This window comes from Rhinolophus sinicus, chromosome 11 (assembly GCF_057876585.1).
Source record: "Rhinolophus sinicus isolate RSI-liver-muscle chromosome 11, RSI-T2T, whole genome shotgun sequence".
In the NCBI taxonomy this organism is placed as follows: Eukaryota; Metazoa; Chordata; class Mammalia; order Chiroptera; family Rhinolophidae; genus Rhinolophus; species Rhinolophus sinicus.
Genome location: NC_142511.1, coordinates 3,831,450 through 3,847,392, shown reverse-complemented (window position 1 = coordinate 3,847,392; position 15,943 = coordinate 3,831,450). Strand labels below are relative to the sequence as shown.

The 15,943-nt window shown below is 38.0% G+C and overlaps 1 protein-coding gene across 7 annotated transcripts; it reads left to right on the top strand.

Moving 5' to 3' along the window:
- The first annotated feature begins 540 nt into the window (after positions 1-540).
- Positions 541-15,315, top strand: CCDC181 (coiled-coil domain containing 181). 7 transcript variants are annotated; one of them, XM_074322495.2, is made up of 7 exons: positions 541-789; positions 1,072-1,211; positions 4,881-5,018; positions 6,084-7,028; positions 7,648-7,794; positions 9,387-9,541; positions 11,563-11,921. In XM_074322495.2, exons 3-7 carry the CDS (start codon positions 4,902-4,904, stop codon positions 11,723-11,725), a joined length of 1,527 nt encoding a protein of 508 aa, XP_074178596.2. In that variant the 5' UTR covers positions 541-789; positions 1,072-1,211; positions 4,881-4,901; the 3' UTR covers positions 11,726-11,921. The 7 variants fall into 7 exon arrangements, with proteins under 7 accessions (XP_074178596.2, XP_019602976.3, XP_074178597.2 ...); XM_088801553.1 differs by lacking the exon at positions 541-789 and adding an exon at positions 12,378-15,315 and having other exon boundaries at positions 926-1,211; positions 11,563-11,727; XM_088801554.1 differs by lacking the exon at positions 541-789 and adding an exon at positions 12,365-15,315 and having other exon boundaries at positions 926-1,211; positions 11,563-11,727.
- The last annotated feature ends 628 nt before the right edge of the window (positions 15,316-15,943 follow it).

The following is a 15,943-nucleotide window of genomic DNA, read 5'->3' as shown; positions in this document are numbered from 1 at the left end:
CCATTAATTTGCATGACAGGATGGAAATCAATCCCATGGCGGCTTCTCTACCTCACAGATTCGTGGTCTCGGGCAGGTTATTTACACTTTTTAAGTCACCCTTTTAAAGATGGGCACACATTCTAGCTCACCATCGTGACAAGCTCGAAAGCGGGAGCAAACAGCATACACGTCATTTCTTTTTTTGACCACTCTCTTGGGTAAATAAGGTTTTGGTTTTGATTGGTGGGCAAAAGAAGGAGACCTTAGGGTCAAACATCTGGTACCTAATTAGCAATTTGCTTATCAGGGAAAACTGAAACTCGTGTTTGATACGAATAACTTAGAAACGAATATACCGAAACATACTTGTAGAAGATGCTCCAGAAAAATCCCCAAACCGGGGAGAGACAGGTCCAGCTGGAAAAATCCACCACCAAGGGAGTAGGGTGACCCTTCGCCGGTTCCTACTAACGCTCGAGAAACCAGTGGGTGACGCACGGAGCTCGGCCCCCTGCGTGGAACCCGCCGCCGCCGGACAGGTCCCCTGCGCGCTTAGAAGAAGCACCTGCGGAGCAGGTGGCGCAGGCCGCCCGCTGCGCCTGCGCGCGCCCACCGCGCCCTCGACGTGAGAGAGGCCCGGATGGAGGACGCGGGTACACGCCGTTGCCATGGCAGCCGGGCCCTGGCCGCCTCGGTAGCAGGTGCTACCGAGGGTCTCCCTCGCCGTAACTGTCAGAGCTTAGAAGGAGGAGGAGAGGAGAGGTCCCCCGGCCGCCTCTGTGACCTCAGCCGCTGCATCTCACACAGGCAGGAGGGGCCCTGGAGGGAGAGAAGGGGAGGAGGACGCGGAGATACTTGGGGGGCGGGGAGGAGACGGTAAAGGGGGCACCGTCTGGGGCGGCGGGGAGGAAAGGCGGGTGCGAGGCGAGAGGGAAGAGCCCTCCTTTTGGCGCCACACGCCTCCGAGCCCCGGGTCCACGGAGCCTGGCGCTGGCGGGACGCCTGGTGACGCGCGGCTCCGCTTTGCGTGAGGGAAACCCCCGTGGGGGCGGCGTCGCCTGTCATTTTGTCGCGTTTCTCCCCCCTCAGACCGGTCCTCCCTGGGAGACAAGAGTCGCTGCTACAGCGTTAGCTTCCGTTTAGCTGCTGGTACCTTGAGACCCTGGTTACAAATGAAAACGATCACGTGGCGTTTGTACAATACTGTTTATCGTCGTTCTTGGTAACAGGTTACGAATTTTTTTTTTTTTTTTTTTTAAACATTTACTCCTGGGCTCCCAGTGTTCAGGATGCAGCGGGAAGACCGGGCCGGAGGGTCTCGTGATGCTCTTACGGGTTTGATTTTGCTTCCGTGCTTTCTTCATAGTAAAAGGTGTTCTCTCTGACAGTCTTTCCATTTTCTTACGTTTTAAACAAGCATGTGTGTGAAAGGCGGTGAGGGAAGACGGGGGTCAATGAGTGAGATTACACTGTAGTTCAATGTTTTGAATCCTGAAAGAAAATGATCAAAATTACATATATATATGTGTTTAGCTTAGAACCACAGGAAAAGCTCTGCAGCCACATACCCACGTAGGATTTAGCAGACACCTAGGAGGAAGGAATTCAATTCTGTCTCTTAACTACAGTTGCCTGTTATGAAGCCGGTTCTGGTCTGAGCCAATTACACAGATTTTTTTTTTTTTTTTTTTTTTTTTTTTTTTTTTTTTACTGATGATACACATTGAAATTTAAATGTGTGACACTCACAAGGAGTGAGTGTGAGACGACTCTTTTTTGTGTGTAAGCGGTATTTTGGTTCGAAGACGTTGACTGTGTACTATATGGCCAGTCCCCTGGGGATGAAGATTAAAAGAACGGAAGGGGATTGAATATCCTGCGAGGCCCTGACAAAGGCTCAAGGGACTTGGTAATATGAATTGATGCTTTATGTTCCTTGTTTACTTGGAAACCAGCCATGAGCTCTTTGAAGTTACAGGAAGAGAATGGCACTTCAAATCTGATGCAGCTTCTCAGTCACTTCAACTATTTCTTTTTAATTATGGCATAATAGTGTGATTTCATAACACCTCATATATTTAATTTGTAATCATTTTATTTATTATGCTGATGCTATGTTTTAGTTTTAAATTTGAGTTTTCACATGAGTGAGATTCTTTGTAAATAATAAAGCAAATCTACTAAAGTCTTCAGGCAACCATTTATTTACAAGTCCAGAATTATGTTTATTGTAAAATTAAGGGAGGAAGCACTGAAGAGTTCCATCAAAATCTCATTCTAACTATTAGTTATGTAACTTAAACATCTTAAAATCGTAAATTTCAAGATCCCTGATCTGAAAAGAAAAGGGATTATCCTAAGACATTTGTCACTGAAAAAAAAAAAAGTATTATTTGTGTAAGTATTTTGGATCACAATGAATTTTAGTTTGTTCTACGTGATTCATGGAACCCTTATTTTAATTGGTAAGTACACGGAACAGCTTATCTGATTTAGCCTGTCTTGCAGCTAGGCTGTGGTAAATAAACGCGCTCTGAAATATTGATTTGTTTTCTCCAGGTAACCTCAAAATGTTATTGCTCTTACCCTCTGATTTATAAGTTATTGCAGCCTTTGAGTCCTTTAAGGAAGTCCATTTTGTATTCTTAGTTTAAAAGAAATAAATCTTTAGAAGGAGCTATAGTCCAACTAATACATTAGAAATAGTTATAATTATTCAAGTGAACGATTAGGTTGAATAATTAATTCTTCACTGAATTTAAAACTGACTTTGTCTTGAGACGGAAAGTAAACCAAAGGCAAGAACCATCTGAAGGAAACATGACATTTAAATGAAACAGACTTCAGAATCCTTTTAAATCTTGAATGTAGTGATTCAGACACTGGTTACTTATTTTAGATACACTTTATCGTGGTACTATGCTTTCGCTTTTAAATTCTCTTGCTTTTCCTGAGCTGGCAGTTATTTGCTAATTCATATCTTATGGAACATGCTAAGAGAGACCTGAAGTGTCTCACTGTTTTTTTCAATTCATTTTGAACCAAATGTTCGCTAAAACCTATTAAAATGTTTTTTGCACGTAGTAATGTAAAGGCTTCTTATCACTTAGCTTGTGCTGCTGCAGCTAGTGGAAGGGTGTTCTCCCACATGCTTCGCTATCATTTGATGGCCAACAGTGGAAGAAAAAAAACGTAAATCTCGCATTAGTAAAATTGGCACCAGATCAGGCAGTCTGATCAAATGTTTGAGGAGAGTAAAGATAAGCTAATGGCCAAAACAAAGTTTGTGGATAATTGATTAATTTAGGCATAATATCTGTCATTTTATATCCTTAAAAATGTGCCTAGGTCTCATGTGTTCTTGACATCTGTACTTTCTACTGCCAAAAAGGGTTTTAGGCGACTTATTCTTGCTGTTGGAGCAAGAGAAGGCAGGTATAGATAGGAACAGGATCCTGGGGACACTTGGGGCCCTGAGGGTCAGATTTCTACAGTTCTTTTGAAACTGGACCTAGCATTCTATGTACATTTTGAGAGCACTGCTCTTTTCTTGTTTCTATTTTTGTTTAAGTCCATAGTGGAAAGTGTGCAGATTACGTTATATATTAATAGTTCTACCCTTGGCTATTTCATGACAATTAAATCTACATACGCAATTTTCCCTCAACTCTTTTTGAACAGGTAATATGACGTCAAACTGACCCCTTTTCACTCCTTCCAGATCCTTCTTCAGGAACACATTTATGTTCAGGCCACACTGGACAGTGCCATGCTCTTCCATGTATGTTGGTTCTTTCTCATGCTGTTCTCTTTGGAACAGCCGATGAATTCTCATATGCAGTGTTCAAGACCCATCGCAGATTTCCTTGATATTTCCAATTTTAGACTGAGTTAGCTGCTGTTTTCTTCTTCCTTCCACAGTCCTTTCTGTATACCTTTATTACATTTATCTGCATTTGTTTCCGTTTGTCTTCTGTACCAGACTGCAAGCCCGTAAGGGCATAGGTCTATTTTATTATCTTTATAGGAATATTGTAGGTGTTCAACAAATGTTTGCCAAAATTGCAATTACACACATACACACACACTCTCACACACACACAGTATTCTCTCACACATATAAGACACATTGGTAAAGATTTATATGCTGCTTTTGTTTGAAAAATTATGCACAAAAAATTTAGCAGGGCTAGGAACTCGCCTCCATTTATAGATAACTTTAGCTTAGCTCTCTTAAAAATGACTGAAAATTTAGATACCAGTTTCACAAACATTTATTAATTTTCATCTGACATACCTATTTATTGTCACTGTCTTCTAGTCCGAGGCGTCAGAGTTTATTTTTTAATGAAAAAGTGTTTTATTTAGAGTTGACAACAGCTTAACTTTTACCATAAATGAGAATCAGTTATTGCTTAGTTAAAAAGCTCTCAGATCACAAATTACAGTTACGCCATGTGAATTACTAGAAGGATTGAGAAACTGAGAATGGGAATTGATACAGTTATTCTTGAACATAAGAAAATGTGAATGAGGGAGACTAAGAAGCTAAGTCATGTGCTCTGACCTGGACAGAGCATTTTAATGGTGTGCAGAGAATGTAGAAGACGCTTCGCTACGCCTCAGATAGTCTTCCTATCTGCCTCTTTTAGTCGCCTTGTAAATTCGGGTGTCAGGAATTGGGGGGAGGTGGGATGGTGGTTAGGAGTGGTACACCTGGAAAATGCCTGGCCTTTGCAAGTCTCTTTTAGGGTATACAGGTGCGTTTTTATCCTAAACATCCCATGCTCCGTGCGTGTCCCGGTATGTGTTCATTAGCTTACCTTCCACACTAATCTTCATATTCCATATTACCCGTACAGTGGACGTAACATAGACCTTACCCCTTCATCTTATAGCATTATTCTTTAACACGGAAAATGGATGAAAATAAAGATTCTGATTCAAAAGAAAGTGAAGACTATGAAGATGACTTTGAAAAGGACCTGGAGTGGTTAATTAATGAAAAAGAAAACAGTGATGTCAGCATAACAGAGGTACATATGACAGCATTCATAATAATGACGTTACCATAGAGCTTTGTAATTCTTGAAGAGTTTCGCATACATTATATCGTCTAAGCCTCAGAAAATTTCTTAGATGTACATAGAACAAGCACCATTACACCCATCTTATAGAGGAGAAAATTGAGGCAGAGAGAGTTTAAATGTTGTATCCTAAGGCATAGGGCAATTTAGAGAACACGGATTAAGTTAGCACTTAATAAAGCTAAAATTATAATTTAGAAATGATCATTTATGTACTATAAATAAATAATTGCATCAAAAGTAAAAATGAATACAGTTAGTTTCTACTATATGTAAACCTGGGTAAAGTCATGGGGTTATATTTTTAATATAAATGAAAAACAAAGAAAACCTTCAAAAAACATGGTCTTCCAGCTAATATTTGAAACCGTAAGAGTGAATTAGCTCTTCAGGGGAATGAATATAGAGAAAAAAGTAAAGGGTCTTTTACTTTTTTTTCTTCTAGAAAATCTGATCTAGAGGTGAAAATTGATGTGGAGTTTGGATTTAGGTCCTGCAGAAAACAGCAGCAATAATAATCTGAAGCCATTATATGAACCTCAAAATGATTAGGACTTGACAAAAGACAGTGGTCTTTCTTGGTCTTGGGGAGAAAGATACTTTTTTTGAAGAATACAAATATTACAAAGAGAAAACATTTTTAAAAATATTTTCTGAAAATGTAAAGGGAGGAACATTTTACAGAGGGAGAAATATGAAAATAATACTGTTACTTATAGTTTACTTTTCATGCATGAGCATAAAATTTTTTTAAATATCAAAGCCTTTAGTAGCATAAAATTCACATTTAGCGTTACATTTTTCCTGAAGTGCTGTTGTCACATGTATTCCGCTGGGATGGTCATAAATATGAGTTAGAATATTACAAGTAAAATACGAGCAAAAAGCACATACATTTTCCCATTCATAAAATAAATTACATGAATATGAAAATCCATTCTGGGTTTTCTACATATAAATGGACAAAGCATCTCAATTTTTACTGAAAAGAAAACCTTGTATCTTTTTCTTAAGATGGCTTGTGGGAATGAAGAGACTATTAACCAAGAATTAAAAGAGAATGAAACAGAACTAGAGCACACCAGGCAGCTTTCTAATCCTGACACACCTTTGAAGGACGAGGTTTCACCAAGAAGAGAGGACTTCATTTCTGTGCCGAGTAGTCAGCCTTTGGATCCCGTATCAGATTCAGATAGTGACAACTCTTTCCAGGAATCCAGACTGGAAAGCCAGAAAGACCTGGAGGAGGAGGAGGAGGATAGGGAAGTAAAGAGATACATTATGGAGAAAATTATACAAGCCAACCAGCTTCTACAGAATCAAGAACCTGTGAGTCATAAAAGAGAGCGAAAACTGAAGTTCAAGGACAAATTAGTTGATCTGGAAGTTCCTCCACTGGAAGACACTGATAACTACAAAAATTATTTCGAAAGTGAGAGTAACGTGTCTGGAAAACTGTCGCAGTTACATATTTCCAGTGAATTTGGACAAGAAAATGTGCTCCTGTCACTTGCTGATGAAAGCTGTGAAGAAAACAAGGACGGGAAGATACTAGTAGAGAGGGATGGAAAGTTTGAACTTCTAAATTTACAAGACATTGAAAGTCAGGGGTTTTTGCCCCCCATTAACAATGTTAATAGTACAGAAAATGAGCCTCAGCAGTTGTCGCCTGGATCTTCCGATTCATCTGTCAGCGGTGTCAAGAAAGAAGAGCCTGCAGCAAGAATTCATGGCTCCTCAGCAGCAGAGGTCCTGGCTTTTCTCCCTCAGCCACCACCCAACCCCAAGACTGAGCCAAGCTCTGCTGCTAACTCAGATCTGAGTAAGGGCAGTGGGAAATCGAGTCATAGGACGCAATCTGCGATTGTATGTCCAGTGACCTCAACATACTGTCTTTCCCCTCGACAGAAGGAACTGCAAAAACGGCTCGAACACAAGAGAGAAAAGCTAAAGAGAGAGGTGAGAGCGTAAGTGGGCATTGGATAGAAAGTAGAATAGATTTTCGTGGTTTACAAGTGTAGTAGAAATTGAAACAGTTCTTCAAAGAATTGGATACATTTGCTTGCCCGTTTTGCTTTTCTATGGTTAGATTCAGTGGTTAAGTGTTAAGCATGTGTATTTATGGAACAAACACCGTGATTACCTTGGTCCTTTCTTGTCAGACTTGCAAAGCGCAGTAATGAATGACCAGTCTTAGAACTAGAGTAGATGTCAGTGATGATTTCATTAGATCCTTTCATTTTAAAGGTGAGACGCAGAGAAGTTAAGTGACTGCTGAAAATAACCTTAGTTTCATACCAAAACTAAACTAGGAAGTGAAGGAGAGACCCAAGGAATTCTTAAACAGTATGGATGTGTCATACATCTGTGTAATTGTAGACTTTATCTTAACAGTTTAATTTATTTGAAAAAAAATCTTTTTTTTTTCCTAAGCAAATTAGAGGGCTTGTTTTTTTTTGTTTTTTAAGGAAGCCCAATTTTTGTGGAATTCTAATTTCTCAAAATATATCTCTCTACTCTTAACTCATACACGATTTTTAAATCTTCCATTAATACCTTTTGATATTCTTCCCTCCAGGAAGAACAACGGAAAATAGAAGAGGAGAAAGAAAAGAAAAAGGAGAATGACATCGTATTTAAAGCATGGTTACAAAAGAAAAGACAGCAGGTCCTAGAAATGAGGAGAGTTCAGAGAGCAAAGCAAATGGAAGACATGAATAGTAGAGTAAGTATCATACAGATATGAGAGCTGAATTTATTAACAGAATGGAGTCTGAATATCAGACTAAGAACCTGTGGGAGAAGCAGAAAAAGTGGTCCAGGAACTACCCTTGTAAGAGATGCAACATGCAGGTGACTTTACAATTATGCTAAGAAGCCTTGTGAAAATCAAATGATTCCTATTTTATTCAAACTTTTATAGCACCGAGAATAGAAAACTACCAATTTTTTCAAGGTAGTATAACTTTGATATTCAACTAGGACAAAGATCTCACACACACACACACACACACACACACACACACACACGACCCCCATACCTGCATTAAGAAGTGTGCTTTCGAGTGTGCTTTACTAGTCTGACAGGTAGGGAGTATTGTTTGATTGTAGTGTTATTTTCAGCAAGATTGAACATCTAAGAGATGTTTGAATTTTCATGGAAAAATCCGTTGTTAGCATTTCTGTTAAGAATATTGGTTCTTTCTTTTTGATATGTGAACTCTGTATGCATTATGTAAACTACTTTGTAAGATCTGCTGCATTACTTTTCTCCTTTTGTTTTTTATTTCATTTTTTTTGTTTGTAATACAGAAATGTTTGATTTTATGTGGTTGGATTTATAAAACTATAAAAAGAAATCCTGAAAAAAATTTAAAATAATCATTTACAGCATGCTATAAAACCCTGTGTTCAACCTATGAGCAAAGAATTGTCAAGGTACATCCAGACGCCAGCACCTGATCCAAACCACTGTTACCTGTTGTCTGACTTGCAAAAGCCTGATAACTGGTCTGTCTGCTTGCACCTTGCCTCCTCCAGTCCATTCTATTTCCCACATAGCAGCCAGAGTGAGCGGCCTTCTCAAGTGTGGCATACGTTGTCAGCTACGGTTAGAAACCTCCACGGCTTCTCATCTCAAATTCAAGTCCAAAGTTCCTAGCGCAGCCTGCAAGCGAGAGCCTGTTCTGATCCTTGTCATCTCCCTGACTTCGTCTCCTGACGCTCTCCAGCCCCGTAGCCAGTTTCACTCTGACTTCTTTGCTATTTATTGAGCATGCAAAACACAGCCCCTTCTCACAGCCTTTGCTCTTAACTGTTATCAGTGCTTGAACTACTCTTTCTGCAGATGTCTCGTAACTTGCCCTCTCAGGTTCTATTTAAGTACCATCCTTTGTCCTCACCTTCCCGTTACTGCTTTCTCTCCTCACTACACTTGTCTTTGAAACTGAGATATCAATCAATCAATCAATCAATCTATCGATCACTTCTTTTTATCCTCCCGTCTAGAACAACACTGCCCAATACAACCTCCTGCAATGATGGCAATGTATATCTTCGCTGTCCAGCAAAGTAACCACTGGCCAGCGTGTGGCTATTAAGTGCTTGAGATGTAGCTAATGTGACTGAGGTACTGAATGTTAAATTTTATCTAAGTAGCCGCATGTTGGCTCGGATACTAGGGGTGCAGGTCATGAGGTTGGCATTACTATGAAAAATTGGGGAGTGGAACATGTGTTTTTGTAGGGTCCTGTAGGCAGGGCCTCAAAAAGTAGTTTGGGCTTATGTCAATTAAGCAAAGCTTGTTTTTGTAATTAGGAGGAAAGCAGAGATCCACACCAAGCTTTTCGACTATGGCTTAAAAAGAAGCATGAAGAGCGGTTGAAAGAAAGAAAGACAGAAGAACTGCGAAAGCAAGAGGAATGCTTGTTCTTCCTCAGAGGGACAGAGGGCCGTGAAAGGGCTTTTAAACAGTAAGTCAGAGGCAGGGCCGCCCCCCATCCCACCCACCCCCACCCCCGCCACCCCACACCCTTTTCTCAAGGTCGTTTTAGAAAGTTACGTAACCAATAAAACTTGAAAAAGCCCCCACATATTTGATCTCTACCATTACACACCTATTCAGTTTTAAATCCACGCTTGAAAAAATGTGGGAGAAAGTTCGATAACTAAAGTAATTCCATACTTTGCATGATATTGATACCATTTGTTCTTCAAGGTAGTTTTCAGTACTAAAATTGTTTCTCATGGCACCAATCTGGATAGCCTGTGATTGTTTGTTGGTTCATTTGTTTGTTGGTTCATTGTTCATTTCTTAGAGAAATGGGCCAAAGATTGGTTACAGCTTTTCCTACATAGTCCTCTGCAAAGAAAGGCAGTCAGGCAGAGGAAGAAGATGTGTATACTCGTAGACCAAATTAAAGGAGATCTGGGCACATATTTTGGTAATTTAAGACAGCCCTGATCTCTTTTCAGTTACCTAGATAAGACCTTGCATCCTAATTCTGAGGAAACAGACCTGGCTTCATTCATAATTTTGCCCCCAAGTATTATGGGGGTAGGCAGTGAATATTGAGTCCTATTGTTTGACATGTCTTTCTTTTCTATTTTTTTTTTTTTTTTGCTATATTTCTCTTTGTTTCTTTGTCACTTCCTTCTTTCCTTTCCTTTTTCTTTTTCCTTTTTTTAAAATAACCCTTTGTTATCAAAGCAGTAGTTGTGCATTTTGGAGATGAAGGGTGAAAAGTTACATTTTCATCACCCAGAAATCACTGCTGTTAGGACTTTAGTGCATATCTTCTAGATATGTCTGTGTACTTATAATTTAAAAGTAGAAATTGAGATCATACTTATAAACTGTGCTGCAATCTGCTTATTTTCATCAGTGAAATCGTCTATATCCAGCCCATAACCATTTTTTTTTCCAGTTGACTCCTCAAATCACTACAGGTAACTTGTTCAAACTGGTATCCAATTCAGAACCACACAACATGGGGTTATGATGTTTCTTAAGACTCTTTTATTCTAATAGAATCATTTAATTGTTTAGGTTTATTTCTGAAAAAAATTACACACACACACACACACACACAGGGTGCTGAAAAATACATACACATTTTAAGAAAGGAAAAAACTATATTAAAATTGTAATACTCAGTATATAATCACATTGGACTTCTGCAGTTACAAGAGGTGCTCAAAGTGGTTCCCATCAGCGTCCAGACACTTCTGATTATGGTGAACTACTGCTACATAGATAACATCTCTTAAAATGTGTGTACATCTTTTGGCACCCTCTGTATTTGTGTGTATACACACACACACATTTGTATACATACACACACACCTACCTACACACTGACATACCAGCTATGTGTGTATACACTTATTTTGATGTTATTTTACCTAAACAAGCTTTATAGACTTAAATTTGTTAGAATGTGGACTCTTCACCGTTTTTAAATGTTTTTTATGGTTAGACTTATTTTTCCATTTTAAAGAAGAACTATTTTATGCAATGAAAGGAAGAGCTCTCTACTTTCCCTGCCAAGGAGAGCAAGGCAACAACTATGCATATCAGTATTCTTAACCTGGCAAAGTAAAATTTTAGAATTCAGCTAGTTGCAAAAAAAATAAGTTATTTGGACTCTATCAAATACTTATTTGCTTAGAAAACCATATTTTTTTTAAAAAGTATAGGACCTATATCACATATAAAATATTGTTTGTTACTAAAAAAATTATGCTGTCAGTTTCATTATAAGACAAACTTAATTTAAAACATTTGATACCAAATGTAAGTGTACTTTCTTACATGAGTATAAGGTACAAGCCTGAAGTTTTTCAGTTAATACTTTAATAATTTGTGTTGTGACTACAGCATTTCAATGTAAAGAAATTCAATTTCCTTTCCTTTTCTGCAGTAATAACTTTATTGCATGAAGAGTACCTGTAGGTTGATAGTCACTAGATTTGATGATGCCTCTTTCTACAGATGGCTGAGAAGGAAACAGATAGAAAAAATGTTGGAGCAACAAGCTGTCAAAGAAAGAACTCGACAGCTCCGACTAGAAGCAAAGCATGCTAAGCAGTCACAGCATCAGCTCTGTAACATGTCAGAAGTCAGATCTTTTCGTTTCACTGATGATTACAACTGAAGGTATCTATTAAATACTTCATTTTGAAGCTGCTATCCTCAGAATTTTGGATATCATTTTTTTTTTTTTTGGTCTGTGTGCTTTGGTGACACTCTAAATTATGGAAACAATACATATCTTTCAGTGATGTTGACAGTGAATTTATCTTTTTTTTTCTTTTAACACTAGAACAAAATAAATTTCTTCTCTTGCCGTGTTGGACTGTGTTATACCATGCAACAAACTAAATAACAAATGAGCTCTACATTCCTTTACTTCTAAATTATTTTAATGTTTCTAAATGGAAAGAACACAAGAAAGGAACATATTTCTATTTTTAGTACCTATCATCATTAAAAAGGTGCAATTGAACATTTCATAAAGCAGGAGGACAGAACTCTGAAACAAGCCTGATTCAAGGCCTTATAAAAAGTCCTATTTATATCAGCTTTGAATTTAAATAGCTGTGGCAAGCTAAGCAATAGGATAGGCTGATATCTGCGTGTTTTATTTTTGTTAAAGGTTAACAATTGTGCATAGTACTGTTTCAGGTATGTAAATTAGCCCGCTCTTATTGAGAGTTTATAGTGTGCCTGGTATTGTTGTAAATGCTTTCCATAAGTAATTTTATGTATTGCTTTTAACAACCCTATTAATTAGTCTTGTTTTGCAGATGAGAAAACGGCAGAGGTGAGCTGTTTGCTCACAGACTGATCTGTATGATTGCGAAATCCTTTCTCTTCGTTATAAAGTTACGTACTTTGGTCGACATTTGTGGAATATTTAAGACTGTAGGGATCGGATGTGTGGAGGAAGGATACCCTAGATGTGTGCAGGCATTTGAAGGGTAGAGGACAAAGGTAACCATACAAGTGGGATGGAGAGTGGAGAATCACTATGGGAGTCGCATCAAAGCGTCAGAAGACAAGGTGATGATCAACTGGGTATTGGTACCTTCATCACTTGACCCTAAATTAGAAAACACAGGTAACTCTTTAGTCCTGTCTCCACTTCTTACAGCACTTTGATCAGACACCAGGCAGTTGAACATTTCACTGCGACTAGGTCTTGTGTTGTTTTAACTTATCCTTAAGTATAAGAACCAATTTGACATTTAAATATTCCACAACATTTTATTTAAAAAGTTTGGGATTTTGATAAGGATTGCAGTGAATCTGTAGATTGCTTCTGGCACTATTGCTGTCTTAATTATTACTGTCTCCCAATCCATAAACACAGGGTATCTTTTCACTTAATGCAGCGATGTTTCGTAGTTTTCAGTGTACACATCTTTCACCTCCTTGGTTAAATTTATTCATTTATTCATATTTTATTATTTTGGATTCTGTTGTAAATGGACATGTTTTCTTAATTTCCTTTTGGGTTGCGTACTCAAAACACAAACACAAATGACTTTTGTGCATCAATGTTGTACCCTGTGACTTTGCTGAATTTATTAGCACTAGATTTTTTTGTGGATTCTTTGGAATTTTCTATACATAGGGTAATATAATCTGCAAATAGAGATAGTTTTACTTCTTCCTTTCCAAAGTGGATGCCTTTTATTTCTTTTTTGACTGATTACTCTGGCTAAGATTTCCAGTATAATGCAGAATAGTAGTGGTGAAAGTGGGCATCCTTGTCTTGTTCTTGATCTTAGGAGAAAAGCTTTCCATCTTTTACCATTGAGTATTATGTTAGCTGTGGGTTTCCCATAAATGCCCTTTATGAAGTAGAGAACGTTCTATTCTTATTTCTCTATTCTACTTATTCTTCTATTCTTGTTGTCTGCGTGTTTTGATCTTAAAAGTGGGTTGGATTTTATCAAGTGCTTTTTCTGCAGCCAGTGAAATTATCATGTGGTTTTTCTCCTTTGTTCTATTAATGTGCTGTTACATCGGTTGATTTTCTTATGTTGAACCACCCTTGCGTTCCTGAGATAATTACCACTTGGTCATGGTGTATAATCCCTTTATTATGCTGTTGCATTCAGTTTGCTAGTATTTTGTTGAGGATTTTTTTCATCTATATTCATGAGAATTAATGGTCTGTAGTACTCTTTGCTTGTGGTACTGTGTGTGGCTTTGTTATCAGAGCAATACTGGCCTCACAGAATGAGTTAGGAAGTGTTGCCTGTTCCCTCCTTTTATTTTTTGGGATAGACTGAGAAGGATTGGTATGAATTCTTGAGAAGGATTGGTATGAATAGTTGGTGGAATTCACCAGTGAAACTTTCTGGTCCTGGACTTTTGTGGGAGGTTTTTCTTTTTTATTTAGAGCAGTTTTAGGGTCACAGTAAAACTGAGCAGAAAGTTCAGAGTTCCCATATACCCTCTGCTCCTTGCCTCCCCCAAACCCTCTGGACTACCAGCATCCTTCAGCAGAGAGGTACATTTGTTACAATGAACCTACATTGACACATCTTTATTGTCCAGTGTCTGTATCTTACATTAGGATTCACTCTTGGTGTTAGGAGGTTTTTGGTAGATTTAATCTCTTTAGTTTTATAGGTCTGTTCATATTTTCTGTTTCTTTTTCAGTCAGTTTTGGTAATTTTTGTGTGTCTAGGAATTTATCCATTTCATCGCGGTTATTTAATTTGTTGGTGTACAGTTGTTCCTTTTTTATTTATATGAAGTTGGTAATAACATCCCCACTTTCATTTCTGATTTTAGTTATTTGCATCTTTTTTTTTTTCTTAAGTAAGTCTGGCTACAGGTTTGTCAATTTAATGGATCTTTTCAAAGAACCAACTTTTGGTTTCCTTGATACTCTATTGTTTTTCTATTGTCTGTTTATTTCTGATCTAATTTCAGTTTCCTTTCCTTCTGCTAGCTTTGGGTTTAATTTGCTCTTCTTTTACTAGTTCCTTAAGGTGTGATATTAGATTGCTGATTTGAGATCTTTTTCTTTTTTTTCTGTTTAGCTCTGTTATTTACCTTTATTATTATTATTATTATTATTATTATTATTATTATTATTTATACTCTTAAATAAACCATTGCAGAAGTGTGCTGATAAGCTGAGGTTTCAAGAGTGTAAAATTTTCTTTAGGGTTTTTTTTTTGTAATATATAACATAAAATTGACCATTTTTAAAATATACAATTCAATGGCATTAAGTACATCTATATTGTTATAGAACCATCACCACTTTGCATCTCTACAATTTTTCATCATTTCAAACGGAAACTCATGAACCTGTTAAACTTTCCCATTCTGCCTTCCCCTAACCTCTGTAACCACTATTCTACTTTCTGTCTCTATGATTTGTTTCAGGTACCTCATTTAAGTGAAATCATATACTATTCATTCTTTTGTTTTTGGCTTATTTCACTTAGTGTAATGTTTGAAAGGTTCATTTATGCTGTAGCATATATCAGATTTTCATCCCTTTTTAAGGCTGAATATTCCATTGCATATATATACGTTTTGCTTATCCATTCATCCATCAAAGGACACCTGTGTTACTTCCACCTTTTGGCTATTGTGAATAATGCTGCTGGGAACACTGGTATACACCTGAGTCCTTGCTTTCAATTCTTTTGTGTATCTACCTAGATGTGGAATTGCTGGGTCATATGGTAATTGTACGTTTAATTTCTTTTTTTTTTTTTTTTTTAAAGATCTTATTGGGGAAGGGGAACAGGACTTTATTGGGGAACAGTGTGTACTTCCAGGACTTTTTTCCAAGTCAAGTTGTTGTCCTTTCAATCTTAGTTGTGGAGGGTGCAGCTCAGCTCCAGGTCCAGTTGCCGTTGCTAGTTGCAGGGGGCGCTGCCCACCATCCCTTGCGGGACTCAAGGAATTGAACTGGCAGCCTTGTGGTTGAGAGCCCACTGGCCCATGTGGGAATCGAACCAGCAGCCTTCGGAGTTAGGAGCACGAAGCTCTAACTGCCTGAGCCACTGGGCCGGCCCCTTGTACGTTTAATTTTTTGAGGAACTCCCAAACTGTCTTCAGTAGTGGCTGTACCATTTTACACTCTCACCAGTAATACCTACTGGTTCCAGTTTTTCCACATTCTTGCCTTGGAATTTTACTTTTTTGGTAATAGCCATGCTAATGAGTGCGGAGTACTCAATTTGCATTTCCCTAACGATTAGCGATGTTACACATCTTTCCATGCGCTTATTGCCCATTTGTATATCATTTTTGGAGAAATGTTATTCATGTCGTTATTCATCAATTTTTAAATTGTGTTTATTTTTTGGTTAAGTTGTATGTAGTTCATTTATTC

Coding starts and splice junctions, on each gene's coding strand:
- CCDC181 (XM_088801553.1), top strand. CDS start 4,902: ATGGATGAAAATAAAGATTCTGATTCAAAAGAAAGTGAAGACTATGAA. Junction 5,019..6,083: donor GTGATGTCAGCATAACAGAG/GTACATATGACA, acceptor CTTTTTCTTAAG/ATGGCTTGTGGGAATGAAGA. Junction 9,542..11,562: donor CGTGAAAGGGCTTTTAAACA/GTAAGTCAGAGG, acceptor CTCTTTCTACAG/ATGGCTGAGAAGGAAACAGA.